The sequence below is a fragment of the Mustela lutreola genome, chromosome 1, assembly GCF_030435805.1.
Source record: "Mustela lutreola isolate mMusLut2 chromosome 1, mMusLut2.pri, whole genome shotgun sequence".
Taxonomy (NCBI): domain Eukaryota; kingdom Metazoa; phylum Chordata; class Mammalia; order Carnivora; family Mustelidae; genus Mustela; species Mustela lutreola.
In genome coordinates this window covers 242756388-242778004 of record NC_081290.1, presented here as the reverse complement: position 1 = coordinate 242778004, position 21617 = coordinate 242756388, and the positions used below count along the sequence as shown (strand labels likewise).

The following is a 21617-nucleotide window of genomic DNA, read 5'->3' as shown; positions in this document are numbered from 1 at the left end:
TACCAATGAATGTAGAAGAAAAAAGGCACAATAACAACAACAAAAAACCCAGTAAGCCCAAAGAGACTGGATTCTTGGTTTCTTTCTTTTTTCTTTTTCTTTTTTTTAAGAGGTAAATCCAATTTGATTTATTTATTGTTCTGATACTTTTCTCCACCTTCAAAAAACTGTTGTGTATTAAGCAGGAGATTCTAGAATCTAAAGGAAAACCTCTAGGTGAGGGGAGCTGACAGACCCAGGCCCTAGGCTTCTAGACTGAGGGAGAGACGCCATCTTGAGACCGGTTCTTTAAAACCTTCCCAGTGTTCTGAGGTGTTTCTATTACCATATAAATGCAAAACACAAAAGGGTGTTAACAAGGTACCTTGTACTTTGTACATTGGCAGCTTGAATATAAAGAAAAAAGGACAACAAAGGAGACAAAATTTGTACAGCAAAGCATGTTTAAATGAATGCATTCCTCTTATTTCATCCCGCTTTCTGACTGCTCAAGGAGACAAAGCAATGGTTTATCTTGATTTGTTATCAGGAATTTAAATGAGCACAAACAGAAATATTATACTATTTAGTATGTTCTAATGAAAAATGCAGTATTTCGTTAATCACGTAAAGAATTGTATTCTTTTACATAAATTGGCACCAGAGAATTTTTCTCTCTTAAAAGCTCCTTATGCTGAGTAATAAGTATTTCCTAGAGCAAAATATCCACAGAAGTATGTGGTGTATCTAGATTTTTATGGTTCTGAGTTATGGCAGGTAGACAGAGAGCAAGAAATGTTTCGAAGCTGGAAGGAAATGTTTTGGACAATATGGGAGGCCTAACTCGGGGCAGGGGTGGTGATGGAGACAGAGATCAAAATTAATTCCTCAAACTAGAGGTGGGCTTTGGGCAATGAGCTGAAAATAGTGACAAAACAGGCACAGACTTTGGGTGGATATACAGGCTGGGGTCCATCTGGCATATTTAGGAAAATTCTATAATGAAAACATAACAGTAGAATGAATTTTTATTTACCCCAAGGCCTTAGTCAATTTAAGGGCAGATGTTAAGTACTATAAGCCCCATTCCTCTACGTGGGAGTATTCCCACCCTATGTCAAGTGTGCAAATGCTTCCCATGTTTCCTGTCCCTCTGGTCACTCCCACTTCAGCCCCTTTCCTATGCCTACAGAACGCAGCAGCCTGGGACAAGCAGAGTCCTGTATTTCAAAGTTAGGTTCATGGAGAGGGGACACAAGTAATAGCAAACCCACGAGGAAACCCACGCAAGGAGACGGCTCAGCCTGGGTCTAAATGACTTACATTTTTCCTCGCCTGAATTAGCCAGTAACTGCTATGTGGGCCGACTTAGCCAGAAATGGTCTAAATGATCAATTAGAAGGCAAAAAGGAGTTCCTTTCTTTAAAGTTCAAGGGTCCCTGTTGAAGAGCCCTACTTCCTAAGCCCTGCTCACATGGGCCTGTGCCCAGCTCTCTGTGGTGCCTGAGTATATTGTACATTTGCCTAACGATAATGAATTGAGTACTTATTTTGCAGGAAAATATAGGGCACTTCCATTACATGCAATCAAGCAAAAAGGCTGCAGAATGCACCACTCCATTAATTTTAAACAGAATTCTTCCCAAATGTCACCCTGAAACCCGAGTATGGGGTTATTACCAATCTGAAGGAATTAAGAGTAATTTTCATTTGTACAAAGTAGTTGAGGGACATGACTCCTGCCACACACACACACACAATTAATTGAGTTAAATTGGATTAGCCAATGCCAGTGTGAATCACTGAGCCCTGACCCAGCCTGCCTAGCAGTGAGATGGGGGAGGGAGGCGGGGGCTCGTCTGTCGTGGAGCACGCAGGTGCACATCCCCTCCCCCAACTACAGGGTGTGCCGTGTACTGGGATGGGCCAGTTATTAACGAACACATTCAAGGAAGAAAAACAAATGCCAGGCTCTGGCAAGTCACTGAACCTCTCTGAGCCTCAGTTTCCTTGTCTATCAAAGGGGATGATAATATTTGCTTCAGTGGGAATCATGAGTATGTCGGAGCACTTAGCATGGTGCCCAGCACGTCGTTTGCGACCATTAAATGGTAACTATGACCTTTATCTTCATCTTCTGAGGGGAGTCTCTTGTGCCTAAACTGGTTCCCAAATCACACTGAGGAAATCCAGATCAGGTCCCAGGATGGGGACAATGGCCAGTCAGTCCCCAGGGTCTGGGAGGTGTGAGTCAGCCCACTGAGTTACTGACCCTTTCCTTCCTAACTTCAGCCCTGCTGTCCCTGGGTGGGAGCTGGACTAATGGGAGAGCACAGAGCTGGACACGGGAACAAGCAGGCGAAGACGGCGGGGGAGGGGGCCGGCATGCCCCTCACTCCACGTTCCGGTACTTGGTGAAGAGGTTGTACAACACTCGAAGTGTGGATTTCAGGTCACAGTTGACAATGTCTGTGTAGAAAACAAAAACACACGTGCTTTGGTGGGGCCACGGAGCCCATAGCAGGCATTCTTGTCCCCTTTCTTCTATCACCCACCTTATGTGTCCAGCATGGTCCTGGGGTGCTTGTCCTGACCCCCACCCCCCCACCCAGGACATCATCTGGTGCTCCTGAAGAGCTCCCAATCCTGCTGGCAGAGAAAAAGAGCCTCCCCACCAGCCAACCAGAGGCAGGTGGGTAGTGAGGGGCAGAGCTGCTGGGCACGGGGGTCTCGCCTCTCACTGAAATAAAGCAAACCCCCGAGCCTACAGGCTTTGTTCTGGAAACAACATTGCCAGATGAGGGGCCCCTGGCCTGCCTCCCGAGTCTCACTTGTGCCCCGGGGCTTCTCTGCCTTCAGCTTCTGTCTCAGAGCCAGCTTGGAGTGGTGGGGAGGAGCAGGGGTCCTGGGGCTAGAGTGGGGGGGGCCAGGTGGGGAGTTATGACAGAGCTGCCCGAGGTCCCCGAGGGCACAGGAGCCCACCTGGCAGTGAGTACTCAGTCAATCGCTGTCAGGAAATGACACCAGACTGCTCCTGGTGGAGGACAGGGCAACGCAGCTGGGTTTGAGGCTGGGAGTCCGTGTTTTCAGGAGAGTTCTGCCATGGGCTCCCCAGGTTTTATACAATCATTTCCTCCCTCCCTCCCTTCTATTTGCTGGTCACCTTCTTCTCTAGTTGCACCCCCCCACCCCGAGCCCCCTGCCAGCCCCTCTGCCCCTAGAAGGCCTCCTCCCTGGTTTCGTCTCCTCCGTACGCACTCCCTTGGAGACCTGGCCTTTGAAGAGCTGGAGGAGAGAGAACATAAAAAAAGAATCCTGCCTACTATTTAGGAGGGCATATTTAGGTAAAAATTAAGGAAAAGTGAAAGAGGAAAAAAGAAAAAAGAGTGAAAGCCCAGTGACTCCAGGAGCCAGGACAGCAGTTACGTTTAGGAAGAAGGCTGAGGATCACATAGCGGGAAGGAGCGCCTGGGAGCTCGGTGCTGGTTACACAGTGGCTTTGGGGCTGATGCATCACAGACCCGTACGTCGATGTCTTATCTACCTTTCTGTATATGTGATGTGTTGCACAGTAAGAATGATTTTTTAAAAATCTAACTTTGCAGAAGTTCAGATGAAGTAAATGATGTAAATGAAAATAGTAAATGTGGGCGCCTGGGTGGCTCAGTGGGTTAAAGCCTCTGCCTTTGGCTCCAGTCATGATCCCAGGGTCCTGGGGTCGAGCCCTGCGTCGGGCTCTCTGCTCAGCAGGGACCCTGCTTCCTCCTCTCTATCTGCCTGCCTCTCTGCCTACTTGTGATCTCTCTGTCTATCAAATAAATAAATAAAAATCTTAAAAAGAAGAAAAAAAAAGAAAAGAAAATAGTAAATGCCCTGGGATTCGAAGCTGGGAAAGCTCCCGCTGAGCCACTGGGAAAGAAGGGACTGGGGAAGATGTCGGAAGTCTAGTCACGCCCTGGTCCATAGGAATGGGGACTCTTGGAGATCAGGCAGAGCTGGAGGCTGTGGCTCTGACAGGCTGGGTTGTGGCTCCCAGGTTCAAGCCAGGCACGCTAGGGCCCCGGTGCCCAGGCTCTAAAAGATGGACACTGACTGGGCCACAAGCTGAGGCCCAGGGCCTAGGGTTCCTCCGACCGACCCCCCACAAGCCTCATTCCAGCTGAAACCTATCCTCTTGTACCCCAGCTGGGCTTGGACCCTGCTCCAAGTTCTCCGGCTGATGGACGTGTTCATAGCCTTCCTGGGACCACTTGGGAGTTCTGGAGCTCAGCTTCCTTTCCTACTCCCATGTCGGTTCAGGCGCAGTTATATTTTTTTCAGGCACATATTGAGTCTCCGTTGACATGAGACCCTATCTGGTGGCTCAGCTCTGCCACCTTGCCCTGCCCATCCAACGTACTCTCTGTTGGCAGGAGTCCTATGCCCTGTAGGCTGACTGCTACTTTTTCCTGACTGCTTGCTGTTGAGTAGCTCTTAAATTCTACTCAAGGCAAATGTTGAGAAGTTCGGGAAGGAATTGCTAGAGAGTAGAGAGGGACAGAGCTGAGCTCAGCAAGGGAGTGGGCATGAATGGGAAGGTACGGTGGCACTGGGACCACGGCAACAGGGTCCTAACTGGGCTTCTCAAAGCCTCTTGTCCTCTCCAATCCATGCGACCCACCATAGGTAGACTATTTAGTCTCTGGGTATGGTCGTTCAGGATGAACACTGGACAATGTTAGGGTGTATCACTCATATTTCCAGGGCATCATTACCACGGATCATAACATAAATGGTGCCCTTGAAGTTGTACAGCTCACAACTTGTATGGCCAAATAACGATTTCACTTAAGGTCCAAAATCCTAAACAATGACTTTGCAAGGCATGATGTGAACCTTGCCCACCTTTCCAGTCTCACTTCTTGCCACACTCTCCCTCGTTCACTCTGCACAGGTCACATAGACTTCCTTTCACTCCCTCCCAATGGCTGCACTCCTCCAACTTCTTGGTCTCTATACACAGTGACTGCCTAGATTACCTCTTCCAGGTGGCTGACTTCCCATCTTTCCGCAGACCTTGGCTCAAAGAACCACCTCCTGAGGGAAGCCTTCCTGACACGTGGCCTGGGTGGAGGGTACCCTGCTTTATGGTCTCAAAGTCCCCCTGCACTTCCTTCTTGGCTCTCCAGTGTGAAATCGGTGATTCGTGTGGTCATTTGATTTAGTCTGCCTCTTCCCTGGATGGCATGGGACTTGACCCCAGTCTTCCTTGCTCTAGCGCCTAGCCTAGTAACTGGCGTGCACAGACCTCAAGAGTTATGACTAGCTAGATGAATAAATGATTGCCCTGTGTCATGAGAGCCAAGGAAGAAAATTCTGGGAAGATGAGATAGCCAACAGGGCTACATGCTCCCAAGAGGGTCAGACTAGAAAGAATTCCCAGGGACATGGCTTCCACCGGTGGTGTGGGAGGGAGCACAGCCAGGTGCTGGGGGAGGCAAAGTATTACCCAGATGAGGAATGGAGGCAGTGGGCCTGGGCACAAAGGAGGAACTTGGGGGCCTGATGGAGGACAGACAAGGAAGGAGGCAGGAGGACTTGTTTTCCCCTTTTAAGGCCATGCGAGTTCTGAGGTTTCTGGAGAAGGAAGATGTCCAATATGATGGGAGAATGTCTCAAACTGACCATTTAATTTTTTTTTTATAAACATATAATGTATTTTTATCCCCAGGGGTACAGGTCTGTGAATCGCCAGGTTTACACACTTCACAGCACTCACCATAGCACACACCATCCCCAAAGTCCATAACCCCATCCCCCTCTCCTAAAGCCCCTCCCCCCAGCAACCCTCAGTTTGTTTTGTGAGATTAAGACTGACCATTTAATTTTAAGGCCCACTAAAGTTTGAGGCCCATCTTCATGATGGCTGCGTAACCCAGTTAAAGTCCTTTAACTTCTCTGCATCCATTTCTTCACTGGTAAAATTAGGTTTTATGAAAAACATCTAGAACACATTAAGGGCTCCCTAAATGGTCGTTCCCTTCCCCGTCTTTGCCTGTTAATAGAGCTGTTGTGCACAGCTGTGCAGTCTGTGTACTGCACAACTCTGGGGGTGGGGTGCCATTCACATAGAGTAGGCCCTAGGAAACCTGACTTCCTTCTTCCTACAGGCGATCGGCTTACTAAGAAAGCCAACTGTCACACAGTTCCAAGCAGGTCAGTAGATGGGCCATCTCAGCCAGGAGAAGGGATCTGGATTCCTGGGAATGAACTGTGACTCCATGCTGTGTAAACAGAGCCTCCTGAAAGCCCTGGCCTAATAAGCTGTGTGATTAGTAACTCAGTCCTGCCCTGACGGCCTCTGCGTGCTGGACCAGGGACCCTCTCTGGGAGCAGTCCGGACGGTGGAGCTCCTATTTAGAAGCAACCAGAACAGAGGCTGGCTGGCTCTCTGTGAGCAGGGGAGAGACAGATCAGACCCCAGGCTACTCCAGGAAGAAAACAGCCTCCAACCAAGGGGAAAACGCTCCATGTTTGCTCCTCTCTCCCGGTGGCATGAGTGCCTCTTCCTGTTCATTAGATGACCAACCAAAATGAGCTCATGGCTCTCTAGCTGATGCAGAAGTCAAGGAAGAGGAGGGCAACTCTTCACTGTGGAAACTCAGTTTCTACCCGGAAGGACAGGGCCCTCTACGGCCATGCCCTCCCTGGACCTGCTTGTGCCCACAGTGTCCCTCATCCCAGTCTGGGGCAGTCGCTGAGCGCCTTTCTCTGAAGCTTCCCTGCTGGGTCCTAAGATCTCTTGAGCAAGGTGGGAAGACAGCTGGTGGCTCAGTGCCACCAGGTGGTGGGGGCTGGAATAAGTTGGGCAGTCACAGGCCTGCTCCTGGGGGAGAGTCTGGCCCCATCCCCCTCCCGATGGAGCTAGCTGATTCTGGACTCTGCCTGCTTACTCTGGTGCTCCCTATTCCCCACTGGGCTAGGACCCATCCTCTGGAGATGGCTTGTATTGGTGTGGACCTGCTACTCTATCTGGGGATCTTTATATTTTCTATACATATTTAAAAAAAAAAAAAGAAAGGAGACAAACATCCAGAAAAGCTCATGGAACATATATGGGCAGTTTTAAATGCTTGAAAGAGATCCCTGAGGTAACCGGCACCCATGGCAGAGGCACAATGCTGTCAGTACCCTTGAAATGCCCCCCTCTCTCCACATCCCGATCACAGACCTCTCATACCCTGCAAAGATAACAACTATCTGGACTTCTTATTTTATTTTTAAAAGATTTTACTTATTTGACAGAGAAAAGAGAAAGAGCACAAGCAGAGGGAGCAGCAAGCAGAGGGAGAGGCAGGCTTCCCACTGAGCAGGGAGCCTGATGTGGGACTTGATCCCAGGACCCTGGGATCATGACCCGAGCCGAAAGCAGATGCTTAACTGATTGAGCCACCCCGGCGTCCCAACATAGGTACCTTTGAAGAGCAGATTTTAGTTTTGCCTGTTTTTATGCTTTGCATCAGCGGAATCGTGTTATGTATATACTTTTGTGATTTTTCTTTTTCTTAAAATTATGTTTATAGGACTTACCCATGTTGCGTGAACTGTTCAGTTTTGTAAATAATTTTGAGTTGTCATTGGTTTTATTGAGATAGAACTATAATTATCCAGCCTTAATTATCTAGTTCTGCAGGAAAACCGTTTCTCCATTTGTTGTGGTTTGCGGTCATTTTCAGTGCCTTGAAGTGGTCATGTTGGATCCTTGTGTCCAGTTTTATATTCGCTCTTTTTGCAGAGAAGAATCACTGACGTCCTCGTGCTGCAGTACCTAGAAGACCTTCCCCTGATTTCTTGGTTCATGTTTTGTCCTTGCTGGGTATTAATCCATGGTCCGACTATACCCCAGTGCATCTAGTGTGTTAGGACGTGCAGTCCCATCTCAGCTACCATGATGGTCTTGGGCTAGTTTCCTGATATATGGACACACATACCTATGCATGCAGTTACTGCATCAGACGGTGTATTCGTCTCCTATTGCTGCTGTTAACGAATTATCATGGGTTTGTTGGCTTAAAACAACCCCAATCTGTTATCGTACAGTTCTAAAGGTCATAGGCTAAAGTGCGTGGCACTGGGATAAAAAATCAAGGCCTCCACAGGGCTGCAATCTCTTCTGGAAACTTCAGGGAGCATCAATTCTCTTGCCTTTTCTAGCTGCTAGGAGCTAGCTTCTAGAAGCCTGTTCTTTGGCTTGTAACCCCTTCTGTCCCCAAAGCCAGCGATGGCTGTTTGAGTCTTTCTCGTACTGCATCACACCGACACCGAGTCTTGTGCTTCCTTTGTGATTATACCAGAACTTTCCAGAAGCTCCAAGATCCTCAACTTAATCACACCTGCAAAGTCCCTTTTGCCATGGGACGTGACATATTATCACCTCCTGGGGATGAGGGTGTGAACATTTTGGGGGCCATCCTTCTGCCTACCATAGAAGGTCATGCAAAACTTCAGCTGTTACAAATAAAGACAAACTAGTGCTTGAAATGGTTATGTTTATTTTCACGCGAGCAGTTTCTATGGATGCCCACCCTTGCTAACACTTGAAATACTCAGTTTCGCATTTTTGCCACTGTCTGGTCTGCACGCTTGTCTCAGGGAATGGGGAAGAGAACGAAAACTGGAACTACTTTCCTTATTTCCAGTCACTAACCAAGGCCTTCCTCAAATGAATTGATTCCTTGGAACTCAGCTTCTTATCACCTGCCTGGAATTTTCAGCATTGTTTGAAGTCTGGCCCCAACTTTTCAACTCTTTGAATTGTAGATATTCCATCAGCCTGCTGGCTGACCGACAGCTGTCATTCCTAGCGAGTACTAGATTCCTTCTGTGTCCCTACTTGGCTCTAATGCTAGAGTCTTAACCATATCCAGCAAGGAATCTGCTTGCATAATAATGGGGCAGGTGTGTGCACTGGAAGACAGGTGGTGTGATGTCCTAAATAAAAAGCCACTAGCTTTATGCAGGGATTTCCACTGTGTCCTTGGCTGTGAGCCTGGTGCTAACACTTGGACTACTAAAAGTTGATGAAGGCTGGGCAGCAAAAGTCATCTGGGATGCACACCTAGTTCCCAGGAGATTTCAAGGTTCAATGGAACTTTGAATGTCAAACAGCACAGCAGAGAATGCATTTCCCTGAGCTTAAAACCTTTGGCATAAAAAATGCCTCCACCATAGCTGATGTGATTTCAGAGACGCCCTCAAAGAATCCCCCATGTGGGCACCTTTTGTAAAGTCTGCAGCATTTACTCTTGAATCTCACTTTCCAGGTAGAGGGGCAGAAACAGAGGGGATGCTGGGGTAGAGACCTCTTCCAAAGAACAATTTCACAACATGCTGGTTCAATTCTCCTTTACGCACTGGAAATTTTCAGCATGGGCACGATGCCCAGTGTAGCAACAAATAAAACAGATGTGTTTTTCCATTGCCATGGGTCAGGAAGTCTCATATTAAGCAGTTCAGTCTGTAATTGTACAAGAAATGTCCTCTAAATGCAGAAATATCCCTATAGGTTAATTGATACTGGGAAAACTAACTGTTCCGAGGGAAATGAACGCCCGACAATGGACTTATGGGGGTGGGTGGGGGAGTCCTGTTGATCCGTGACCAGGAAGTTTCCTATTAAGTGGCTCAAGAACACGGAAACAGAAATGCTGGCCAGAGCTCTCCCGCCGTCTCTCTCACTCTGAAGCCGGGTGTTCGTCATCTGACTGCGGGGCTCAAAGTCCATTCCTAATGGCATCATGATGGCCAGAGGGACCTTGGCCCCAGAGGGCTGCTAGAAGGACACCTACCTTGCTAGAGGCCCTCGGCAGTGACCAGGCACTTAGAACAGGTGACACTAAGTGAGAATAATGGATTGACTTTTGTTGGCTAGAGCAGAGTTTGCGAGGTCTGTGACGAGGCATGACATGAGGACGCAGCCCGTGTCTTCAGTGTCCACTTCTCTCCTCTGGTTTCCTGCTTTCCTCTCTGGCTTCAAGTAAAGGCATTCCCACAAGATACTGTCTTGAACTTTTTTCTTTTCTCTGCATGCTTTCCTGCTGTTGAATTTCCACTAAGCGGAAGACTTCCAATTATATAACCGCAGCCCTGATCTTTTCCCCAAACTCCAGTTCTGCTTGGTTGATGCCTCGGCTTCCCAGAGCTGACATCCTAATGTCCCCTACCAAGCTTGCTTTTCTTCTAGGGCTCCCCAATACTGCTGATGGTGCCCCACAGCTAAACATCTGTTTTTCACACTGCCTTCCAAAGGATCTCCCTGGAACAGAGTTCTGATCACATCACCTGCCTCCTTAAGAACCTTCCATGTTGGGCGCCTGGGTGGCTCAGTCGTTTAAGCATCTGCCTTTAGCTCAGGTCATGATCCCAGAGTCCTGGGATCAAGGCCCATATTGGGCTCCCTACTCAGCAGGGAGCCTGCTTCTCTCTCCCCTCCGCCCCCCCTCCCCCACTCACGCTTTCTCGCTCTCTTTCGTTCTCTCAAATAAATAAATAAATAAATAACATTAAAAAAAAAAAAGAAGCTCCCATGTCTCCCACTGCCTACAGAATAAAGTCCAAACCTTCTGCCTTGGCATCAAGTCCCTCTCGGACCGAACCCAGCTTGCTTCATCTTCACCAACCATTACTCAATTCTACTCTTACTGTTCCAGCCCAGTAGGTAGCTGCTTACATTCGCTATCAGGTGCCAGGTGCTCTGCGTCAGACACCATCACGCTGAACCCTGTCAGGTGCAAGTCTCTCGGAGCTCCATTTTTATGGACATGAAAAGTGGGTTCAGAGATGGTAGGTGAGGTGCCAACGCCACACAGCTGGCATGCTCTGCTCTTTCACAGAGCCCCTCCCCCTACCCCAGGCAGGACTTGGGCTCACACTGTCCCCCCATCTGGGATGCTGGCTCCTTTCTCCTGTTCTCCAAATACAAAAGCCCTGCCTGATCTTCCCGGGTTATCCCTGCTGCCACCGTCTCCCTCAAACCGTCCTCTGCCCAGACTGAAGTGATGTCCCCTCCTCCATTCTCTCGCTCTCTTAGTGGTACGTCTTTCAACAGCAGTTGTCACCACTGTCATTCTGTTGTGGTTACTGGGGGCATCTTTTCCCTCCCCTGAGGGCGGCAAGTGGCTTGAGGTCAGGAACAGCCAGCCTACTGCTCTGGGCATAGCGCTGTCGATGGGGCGGTGCGCCCCTCGACAGAGCCTGCCTCCCTGGATGTGGAGGCATGGGGGGAGGACTGAGTGCGGCAATGGAGAGGGAACGCACCCCATCCCTACTTGTCCACTTTCCTTTAAACAGCTAGGAAAGTGCAAGCAAAAGGACCCATGGATGGAAAACAGAAAATTATCTGCAACACAGTGTTGACTCACCAGCACTGATAAAATGGAATATTTCAGTCAGTAAGTCAATAATCATCCGTACCAAGAAGATTCCCAGGAGAGATGAGCCTCCATATGTACAGACGCACACAGCTCCAGTGTGAGCATGGGAGGGCTGCTGGAGCAGGCTGCTCCTTCTGCATTTTTATTCTGTCTTAGATTTGCAGTCTGAACCCAGTCAATCAGGCCTCCTCTCTGGGTGGAGTTGGAGTGAGTCAAGAACAGGGGAGGCAATTCTGCTGCGAGCAGAGGACTCTGGTATCTACCCCTGCCTGGCCGGGATATAGCTGTGAGACAGGTCAGCACCCCGTCCAGGGACAGAAGAACCTGGAAACTAGCCACAGGGCAGTTCTGGTGGCCCCTCTTCTCAGGCCTTCCTTTGTAGTCCCATGCGTGGGATCTTTATTTGTGGTTCACAAAGGATCTCCAGGACTAAGCAGCTACGCCCTGTCCCACCTCCCCCGACACATGGCAAAGAAGACTTCAGAGAAGAACCCGTTTCCCTGATGTCAAATATGAGGCTTCTCCAGTGCCCTGAACACTCATGTGCAGGGACAGGGTCTCTCAGTCCCGTCACCAACCCAGGGAAGAGCTAAGTACCTTCTGGCCGTGGCTTTGGCTTTTCCAATCCTCCGTCTTGCATGAGCTCAAAGGCAAAGGAGACGTTCAAGACCTGGAAAGAGAAATGCGGTGTCTGTGTCATTGTGCCCGGATTCCTGGACTGTTGGGAGCTCCAGGCTCCTGACCCTGGGAAGCAAAGGAGCCAGAAGTATAGCCATAAGGCAGAGGCCAGGTATAAATGGGGCCCTAATGTGAAGGAGAAACGAAGCTACCAAGATGGGCAGGCTGTGCGGAGTGCAGGCTGGCCGGTCCCAGCTGGCTGTTGGGGAAACGTTCCTGGACAAGTTCAAGCTCTCCTACCTGTCCTAATGTGTTCCCGTGTCAATGGCCAGGACTTTGAACTTAGGGATATGAGTGTGAAAGGATCAGATGGCAAGACATGTTCGAGAGGCAGAGAGTGGTTTCTGCTTTGGACCAAACGTCCTCTATCTAGCAGGCAGGTGGGGCAGCCCATGGGGGCATCAGAACCAGGCTGACCATGAGCCTCAGGTCTGGCCAGCCTTACGGCCACCATTCCTGTTCTGTCTGGGGGGAGATGAGGCTGGGCTGTGCACTCGGCAGGGGCGTACGGCTAGGGGGCCAGGGCCAGACCACAAAGGGAAGGGAGAGCTGTTCACGATGCTCAGGGATCTGCAAAAAGCTCCTTCCCAGCTCAGCTGTTCGTCAGAATGGGCCCCACATCCCATTGCTGAAGACTCTGGGCAGATGTGAAGCCTCAGCCTTTTCTCCCACATGGCCCCAGCAGGGATGTGAGTGGGTGAGTTGGTGGGACACACGAGCTGGGGACCTCCCTTAATGTCCCCTCCCCTTACCTTCTGCTCAAAGCTGTCCGGGGTCAGGAAGAAGCTGTGCAGGGGCACAAAGTAGCCCTCCAGGAGCCCCATGAGCAGCACCAGGTACACCCCATCTGCAAACTGCAGGGAGAAGACCAGGTGAAGGCACTGAGGCCCAGAGCCCCCCGACAAGCCCCATCCTGGGGGCTGGTCAGTCACCATGTCAGCGTCCCGAAGGCTACCTCTCCAGGCAGGCTGCTGGCAAGGGCAGTGGCCTGCGTGTCCGCTTTGCAGCAGACCCGCCCCACGTCTGGCTGGTCCCACACGGGAGCTACCGCCCACAGTCCTGGTTTCAGCGACCCAGCATGTATCGAGCACTGACCATGCACCCAGCCCTGATCTGGGACCGGCACTACAGAGAGAGGTCAGGTGTGGCCCCTGTCCTTGAGGAGCTCCAGTTGAGTAGGGAGGCGATGAGGAGGAGAGGCAGCAGCTGCTGTGATGGACAGAAGCACGCTGGCCTGTGTGACAGTGACAGAGGTCCTTCACCCCCCACTGAAGGTGACAAGGAAGGCTTCTGGAGGTGGCTGTGCCTGAATGGAGAGCTGAGGGATGAGTAGGGGTAGTTGGGGAAGTTGCGGGGTGGGGGGGGAGGCAGGAAAGGGGGTCCAAGGGCCACGGCAGGGTGACTTCTCTTTGTCAGTAGGGCAAGATGTCTAGTGTCCTAGAGGCCTGACCAATCTCCTGTCTCACCTCATTCTTGATTACTGTTCGAGAGGCAGCAGGGTGTAGCTGTTGCAAACGTGGGCTCTGGAGCCAGGCCTCCGGCTGTCCTACTTACTAGCTGTGTGACTTGAGAAAGTCATGTAACTTCTCTGTGCCTCATGTTTCTCATCTGTGAAGTGGGGACGATGACAGGGATAGTACTTACTTTGTAAGATTATTGGGAGGATAAACCAATTAATATTTGTAGAGTGCTAGAACCCTGGCATGTACCCAACACTTCCTAAATCTCAACTATTGCTATTACTCTCTGGGAAGACAGCAAAGCGATCAGGATCAACTCCCTGGCTCTTGCTGGCAAAACATGACTGTGTGCTGAGGGCCACAGTGAGAGGCTGAGGGCCTGGTCCGTTCCATCAAGGGCAGCTGGGAACCTGGTCTGAGGGACAGAAGACTCCTGGGCTAAGTGGGAGGTACAGGTCTTCTGCTGACAGGGCAGCAAGGAAAATGTGCACTGGGAAATTGGGGTGGGCTTTGTGGAGGCAGTGGGGGCCTGGGCGATGGGGGACATCTGGGATGAGTAGGTATTGCTGCAGGTGGGGGATGGCCTGAACACAGATCTAGAGATCAGCTGCATACTTGAAATTAGAGAATCTTTTAAAGGAGGCTGGCCCCCCGAACCTTTGTGAACATCAATCCCAGTTGGTAAAGAGTTCTTAAGAAGTCAGAGTTCTTGGAATCATCTCAAGGAACTTAAAACTAGACAGAATTGCCTGGAACGTGGGTTGGACCCTCTGTCTGAACTTTGCTGGATGATCTGGTGGTGGGTCTGTGACTCAGCCTTCATGATGGGCATATTGCCTGGCTTTGAACTTGACCTGGGAGCAGCTTCCTCCCTGCATCCATCCAGCTGGCCTTCAATTTCAAAGGGCAGGGCCCAAACATGACTCATCCCAGGCCATACCAGGGCAGACAGTGGAAGAGCAGACCCCAGCATCTGTGTCAGAATCAGGGCCCTCCCCCGAAACAAGCTAACCTCTTTCTTTGGGCCTCTTTTTGGTGGTGGCTGGAATGGACTGAAAATAAAAGAATCCAATCTGTCTACTCAGGGGAGGACACTGGGTTAGGGTCAGGGCCACTCAGAACTCTGAGTGCCACTGACTGAGACCTTTCCCATCCCTGACTGCTGGTTCTGATGACTTGGTGGTTGAAGCTGCAGATAGACCCAAGCATGCCTGGTAGAGGCTCCCTTTCCCAAAACTCCTTACCCATGAAAACCAAAGTAGGAATTCCGGAACTCATGCTAGCCCTCTCGAGGGAGCATCACTTTTCTAGAAGGTTCCCTGTCTTCCAAAAGAGTAGATAAAGCTCACTTTATTGAATACAGACGCCATACAGCCAGGGAGAGCTCAGTGACAGACCTGGGAATTGCCTTAAACATAACAGGAGGTGCCCACGTCCTCAAAAGAAAACCATACTTCAGAAGTTCATCACATATGAAAGGGGGTTGGGAAACACAGTGCATTATATAGTCTTAGAGTATCTCCTGATAATGATTCATTATAAGGGCAGGGAAAGCTTTACAGTGGAGAAATCTGGTAGAGACTAACCAAGTGACCAAAGTTACTGTCACCAGTAATGGGCCTAAAGGACATAGTGCCTCAGAAGAGCACAGTGTTACCAGGGTTGGAAGCGTTAACTGAAAATGCAGAGCCTGAGTCTAATAATGAGGGGAAAAAAATTGATAGATGGTCTATGTATGGATCTAATGGCCTGCACTCTTCAAAAATGTCCACGTCACACCAAAAAACAAAAACAAAACAAAAAAACAAAAACAAAACGAACCCCAAACTATATTAAAAAGAGACTAAATAGATGGCCATTGACAGCAGCCCAAGAATATCAATATCTTTGACTCTGATGATATTGTCAAAAGCAGTCAAATATCCGCAACTTCACGTGGTTTGATGTAAATAGATTAACATCTTGACGTTACAGTTGCTTGAATCGGATAATTGCAATGTGATTATTTAAGAGCATACTTGTTCTTAGAGACATCTGCTGAAGTATTTAGGGGTAGAGGCAGAGAACTAAACCCTGAATGTGGCCAGATGCGGACAACTGGTGTACATAGGTGAAGAGTATGCAGATATTCACGAGAATATCCTTGCAACTTTTCAAAAGAAAAATTAGAAAAAAAAAATCAGCATTCCATGCAGTTCACCCCTCTGAGTGGAACAGGATGCCCCTCCCTTAGGGGAAGGCTTCAGGATCAGTATGGAAAGCCATCCCGGCTGGCTGTGCGGGGGTGGGGCACTCGGAACAGGACTGTCACCTACCTGGGTTTCCAGTTCTGTGACCTCCAGGTTCAGTTTATTCAGGTGCTTGTTCACAAAAGTGATGAGTGTCTAAAAGAGAAGCACACGCCGGTAATGAAGATGGAGACTCCTGCCAGGGTCAGACCCTGGAGGCCACCTCTGCGATTCTACCCTAAGGACAAGGACCAGTGTGATCACACAGGACAAGGCCCAGCTGGGGGTGCCAGCCAGGGATCACTGCAGCTCTGCGTGAGAACGAGCAGCCTATGAGGCTCTTCTGCCAAGCTCCTCAAGTTCACAGGAAAGGACGGCCCCCCGTGTTTGTGGTCCCATGCGCTATGTGATTCAAATAGCCAGTTTCAGGGCTGTGAAAGGGGCAGAAAATCCCGAGGGCAGAATGACAGGTGCAGTGTCCTAGCCCAGGCTGGGGAGGGGGGCCAGAGAAGAAACCAGCTCCCTGGGTCCCTCCTTCCAGACCTTCCTGGTGGCAAGTGCCTGTGCCCTGGGGGGTACAGAGGTCTGAGGGAAGAGGCCTGATTGGCTAAGAGTTCCGTATGGATGGGAAGGCAGGGTGCTCGTCATCTCAGAATCCCCCAGGAGACTCTATCCTCCTGAGGGGAGAAAGGAGTGGATAAGGGATCCAGCGGGAATGAGAACATAAAGCGTACCTCACTTACTCGAGGTGGAGAAGCCTGGAGTGTGCAGAGAGCTGGCGAGGACACCAGGGTAGGGCAGCCGGCAAGCTACGGGCGTGGGCTCTAACGTCTGGCTGCCGCCCGCTCCCCTCCCTCCCTCCCAGGCACCTCCTGCTCACCTTTTTCACTACATTGAGTTTGTCTGGTGCGTGGTCAAACAAGGTGTCAAAGGCGTCACGTTCTGGAAAAACAGGAAAAGGTAGAGTGGGGAAGCCCAGCCAAGACGGCTGGGTGTCAGGGACAGGCAGGAATTCTTCGGTGTGGGACCCAGGGCTGGAACTCTGGAAGCTGGGCTGGGGGCAGACATTCTGGCTTGATTCATAGCATAGGGACTTTCTCTGTGTCCACTTTTTACATCAACCCTCTCTTGGGCTGGGGTTGGGGGGCTCTGTCAGGCCGTTTGAATTGTGACTGGTCATGTCTCTTCACTATTTATATCCGTTACATCATGATTCAGTCACAGGCCTCAAGAATTTCTGAAGCTTTTTGGAGGCAGAATGTCTCCAAACATCAAACCACATCACCCCCTAATTTTCAAAACCAGGATGGCCACTGCAAGCCTTGTGGTGGAGTGCACAGATGGTTGGCACGGGAGCCCCGGGGGCCCGGGATGGAAGGTGCATTCCTGTTCTTGAGGGAGTCCGTCATTTCAGACTTTGTACCTCAGTTTCTTCATCTGTAAAATGGCATTTGAAAACAAAACCTCCCCCAGGAGTGTGATGAGGATGAAAGACAACAACGTGTGTGCATGTGTTCTGGAAACTTGGAAGTATCTGCTGATCTGAGTTTATTAGAGTATTTCAAACATCATCCACCGTAAATGTGGAATTGTCGAAAGCAGCAAAGCCATGCCCCCTACCCCTTCCTCCCATTGCTGGAGCCCTCAGGCTCTCGGAATGCAGAGTGGAAACAGTGGGTAGGACTGGAGGCAGGGAATGAGAAGAATGTCCAGGAGGGACCTGGGGCTGGGAAGCTTCGCAGTCCTGGGGCCTGCCTTTTCCTGCTCTTGCACCGATGAGTAAATCTGGGACTGCCAGAGGGGTGACTGTGGCCTTGAACATTCACAGACTATATAAACAAACGCAGAGTTCTGGGAAACAGGAGCAGTATGACGTGTGATGAGGAAAGAGGGACAAGATGGCTTCTAGAAAGTCCAGACTAAGGGGGAGAATGGACTGTCCCGAGTGTGTACGTCTGCCTCTTTACTTCCACAATATACTTGGAACACAACTGCCCCACGGATGCCAGGGCCCGTCCCGAGCCCAGCAATGCCAGTGGTCTGGTGACTGACAAGAGGGCTGTGCCGCTGTGGCCAGGTTTCCTCTTCCCACCAGTGAGCTGACCCTCCCTACTAAGCCGCCCTGTCACCAGGCTGATGCAGACACACATGCGGGAAGCAGGCCAAGTGCCTGTTTTCCCCAGCTGCTCCAAAATTAACGAGACCCCCGTGGCAGCCACCAGCACCAGAGGGTAATCCTATGCAACTCACCATGCCTTCCAGAGAGCGCCCTGCAGGAAAAGGAGAAAGAAAACAGTATGAGTCTTCTGTCTCTGCCCTTCACTGAAGAGCCCACAAAGCTTCCTTCCTTGGCATTTTATTCTGCACTAAGTCTCCAATTGTCGGTTGCCTTTATCTCATGTCCACCTGTTTCTTCCCTCTGTTCCACAGATATGTTGGTGCTCGCACAAAGCCTGGTATAAATGACACTTGCACAACTATTTCTTTCCCCCTAAAATCCCACTGTTGCTTAATAGCTGAGAAGGAATATCAGACCTGGGGTTGCAACATTCCCAACCACTGCACTGCCCGAGCTGCTGTGGCCATCTGCCCGGGGACATCGCTTTTGTCTTTCTCCTGGTCATTCTGTGATTCCCGCCAAAACTGCACCTGCCATTGGCTCCAAATCAGTCTCTCGAAGAGGGCAGGGATTGGAACCTTACTCATCCCGGTGAAGCGGCAAAGTGCTAACAGCACAAGCATTGCAACAGACTACTTAGGTTTAAATCCCACAGAGCCACTTGCTTGCTGTGGGGCCTCAGGCAAGCTACAGAACCTCTCTGGGCGCCAGGTCTCTTAGCTCTAAAACAAGGATGATAATGAGAAACACCTCAGCCGGATGTCGTGAGCATTACATGAGTTAATCCATAGAAAGACTCTACGGTAATTCTCAGTATATAGTGAGGGTTCAATACATTTTTTTCTCTGTATGTTTTTGGTTCTTATCATATTGGTTTATTCCAACTGTGCATCTATCCCCTACTAAATGATGACTTAGGGGTAGTGTACTGAAAAGAATAACGAACTTGGAGTTCACTGTTGGATAGACCAAGGACAACTGCTTCTCCACCTTTGGGATGTGGGGTCTTAGGAGGTATAGGCATTGCTTTGTGTATTTATTAGGAATATCAATAGATTTTAAAGTGCTTTATAAACTGTTGTTTATGTTGTTGACTTCCACCATGATGTCATGTGGCAAGATGGCGGAGGGAGACCACAGGAAGCATGGCAGGCAGCTGACAGATTACTCTGTAAACCCAAACCTCGTGTCCCCTGGTTCAGGAGCTTCTCCAGAATGTGAAAGAGGAGGTGTAGACAAGCCCAGCAAAAGGTGAAGGGTGTGTGTGGGGGGGCAGGTCTGAGCCAGAAGACATGAAGGACATGTCACAGGACCCAGGCTAGGGGAGCAGTGTGCCTTGTGGATCAGCCGCCCTCTTGACTTCCAAGAAGAGCCCCCAGAGTGATGTGGAGGCTGCCCGACAGGCTCTCCATGGGCCATGAACTGGGCACCTTGGGAAGGGCCACTGCCCATCTCTGCCCTCCCCTGGTCCTGTTGAAGCCACAAGCACAGTGTGGTTCAGACAGGCAGCACCAGGGCCCTTCCTCAGCTACCACTGGGGAAGCAAGCTGCCTAGAGACTGGGCAAGGCTTGGAAGGCAGAGGTCAGCTGTGGCAGAAGAGCCCCGCTCTCACCACAGCGAGTCCTTACCACCTCTCTGGTTAGGCAAACGCTCCCCACTTCAGAGACACAGAAACCAAGGTCCAAGCAAGTGGCAGAGTCTGGATTTGAACTCAAGTCAGGCAGGCTTAGTGGTCCCTGCTCTTTCCATTTATTTCACTCTTGTTCAAGGGAACATAGAGGAAATTTGGGGCAGCAGGGAATGCTGAAAATGGCCTTTGCCTGTGGCTCAGGCCTGCCCCGCGATCTTGAGAACCCCTTCCCGCCGCATCCTGCTTTTTCTACCTCAGAACAGACTTCGCTTCCCCCCGGCCAACCTCTTCCATATTCTGAGATTCCAACTGCTTAACGGAAATGAAAAAACACAAAACACCAAGCTACCACCCTGAGGTAGAAAAGGCCTTTCTGGGTCATGGCACGTGACCAAATACATCAGAGGCAGAAAAGGAAGGAAAAACGTCCCTTTGAAGGTTCACGCTTTAAATTCGACCCCACGTTTATGGCACGATGATTCCATGCCAGTTGGCTTTTTCGGGGGCACACTCTTTTCCCGGAGTGCCACAAAATTAGAATTTTTCAATCATAGCTAATTCCCTCTCCCCGCGTCCCCACCCAAGTTTGTATCTTAAGCATTGAGAGGCATGTTTTGAATGCACGGAAAAGGCTAAACTATAATCATTGGCTGAAGTCTAATCCCTCCTGCGATCCCAATAAATGAAAACTAAATATCAGCAAATGGATGAATTTCGGAGAAACATCTGTGTTCCATTAGAGGATCGCTGGCAACAATGGTGTTGACATACTCTGTGTTACCAGTTATTTCCTCTTGGATTTGCCGAGACTGGAGGATTCCTTCTCGTTTCTGAAATGGGGGGGCAGGGAGAAAGAGAGAAAAATATGCTTTAGAAAAATACCAAAAAAAAAAAAAAAACTGATTAGCATTCCTGATACTGAGAAAGTTACTGGTGTTTAAGAAATGAAACCCAGAGAGGAGATAGTGCCAGAAGCAAAACGAAGCCCCTGATTTCCTGGGCCTGGACCATACCATTCATGCTTAGGCGCCATTAGTGTTTATTCCAAACAAGTTGGCTGTTTCTTGGACGGTGAATCTTTTTCTTTCTTTATTAGAAGACATTTTGCTGGAAGCAAACTGTTTGCCTCCTGGAGTCCTCCGCAGTAAACCGAATGGAAATGAAGGCCAGGGTGTGTCTGCCCTCCAGCTGGGGCCGCAGAGGGAAGCGAAGAAACACATTAAGCAGCGGCTGGGCTGGGGGGAGAGGGCGGAGGCCAACTGGGAGAATTTAAACAGAGGGAGAGTTTTCGGTTTTGTTTTTGTTTTTAATGGATAAATAGGGGGGCTTTTCTGGGAGCTGTACAGCCCTCAGGTAACTCGCATTTTCTCTGAGAAAAAGGTAATAAGCACTCTGGAGGCCCTCAGCTCCCACCCACCCACTCATCGGCTCATCCGTCTGTCTGTCCATCTGTCATTTGTCCACCTCCTCCCAGCAATTTATCTCTTCTTTCTTTCTTTCTTCCTTCTTTTCCTTTCCTTCCTTCCTTCCTCCCTCTCTCTTTCTCTCTCTCTCTCTCTTTCTTTCATGAGTCAGTGTCTTTCCTGTACAAGAGTCTATGTTGGGACTGAGAGCAAATACTGTGGCACGTCTGACCTCACTTCTGACCTTGAGGAATTTAGAGTAAAACAGGATAGATGAAACAGGTATGTGAGAAAGATCTCCAAGAAAGCGTCTGGGTTTATGCCTGATGGTGCAGCTCCATTATTCTAGCAGGATCCCCCCTTCACTCTCAAAAGCGTCGTGCGTCAGTTACACAGTAGTCCCAGGCAGAGAGGAAGGGCTGAATGCGGGACAGGAGCAGGCACTTTCAGTTGGGATGGTCAGGGACCCCTTGCAAGGGGAGGGCATCCTTGAGCTGGAACTTAACAGGACACAGAGGATTTGGCCAGACACAGGGGAGAGAGCACTCCAACAGAAGGGATGGCCTGAGTGAAAAGGCAGGTCACGAGAGCACAAATGGGTCCGGGAGCCTGTCTGGAGGGCTGGCGGCTGCCATAACTCGGTGGGGAGTCAACTGTGAGCTGGTCTGGAGTTTAAACCTCATTGTGTGGGGCTGGGAGCTAGCTAGT

The 21617-nt window shown here is 50.0% G+C and overlaps 1 protein-coding gene across 2 annotated transcripts in view; it reads right to left on the bottom strand.

Annotated features, from left to right (window-relative positions):
* Positions 1–425: 425 nt before the first annotated feature.
* PARVA (parvin alpha) overlaps positions 426–21617 on the bottom strand; it is a 179456-nt gene continuing 158264 nt past the window's right edge. For both annotated transcript variants that reach the window (XM_059136445.1, XM_059136453.1), the window contains exons 7-13: positions 20278–20336; positions 18007–18026; positions 16637–16698; positions 15844–15912; positions 12821–12922; positions 11988–12060; positions 426–2448 (exon numbers count right to left, since the gene is read on the bottom strand). In XM_059136445.1, the coding sequence (XP_058992428.1) occupies positions 2372–2448; positions 11988–12060; positions 12821–12922; positions 15844–15912; positions 16637–16698; positions 18007–18026; positions 20278–20336 (462 nt within the window). In that variant the 3' untranslated portion in view covers positions 426–2371. The remainder of the gene's footprint in view (positions 2449–11987; positions 12061–12820; positions 12923–15843; positions 15913–16636; positions 16699–18006; positions 18027–20277; positions 20337–21617) is intronic.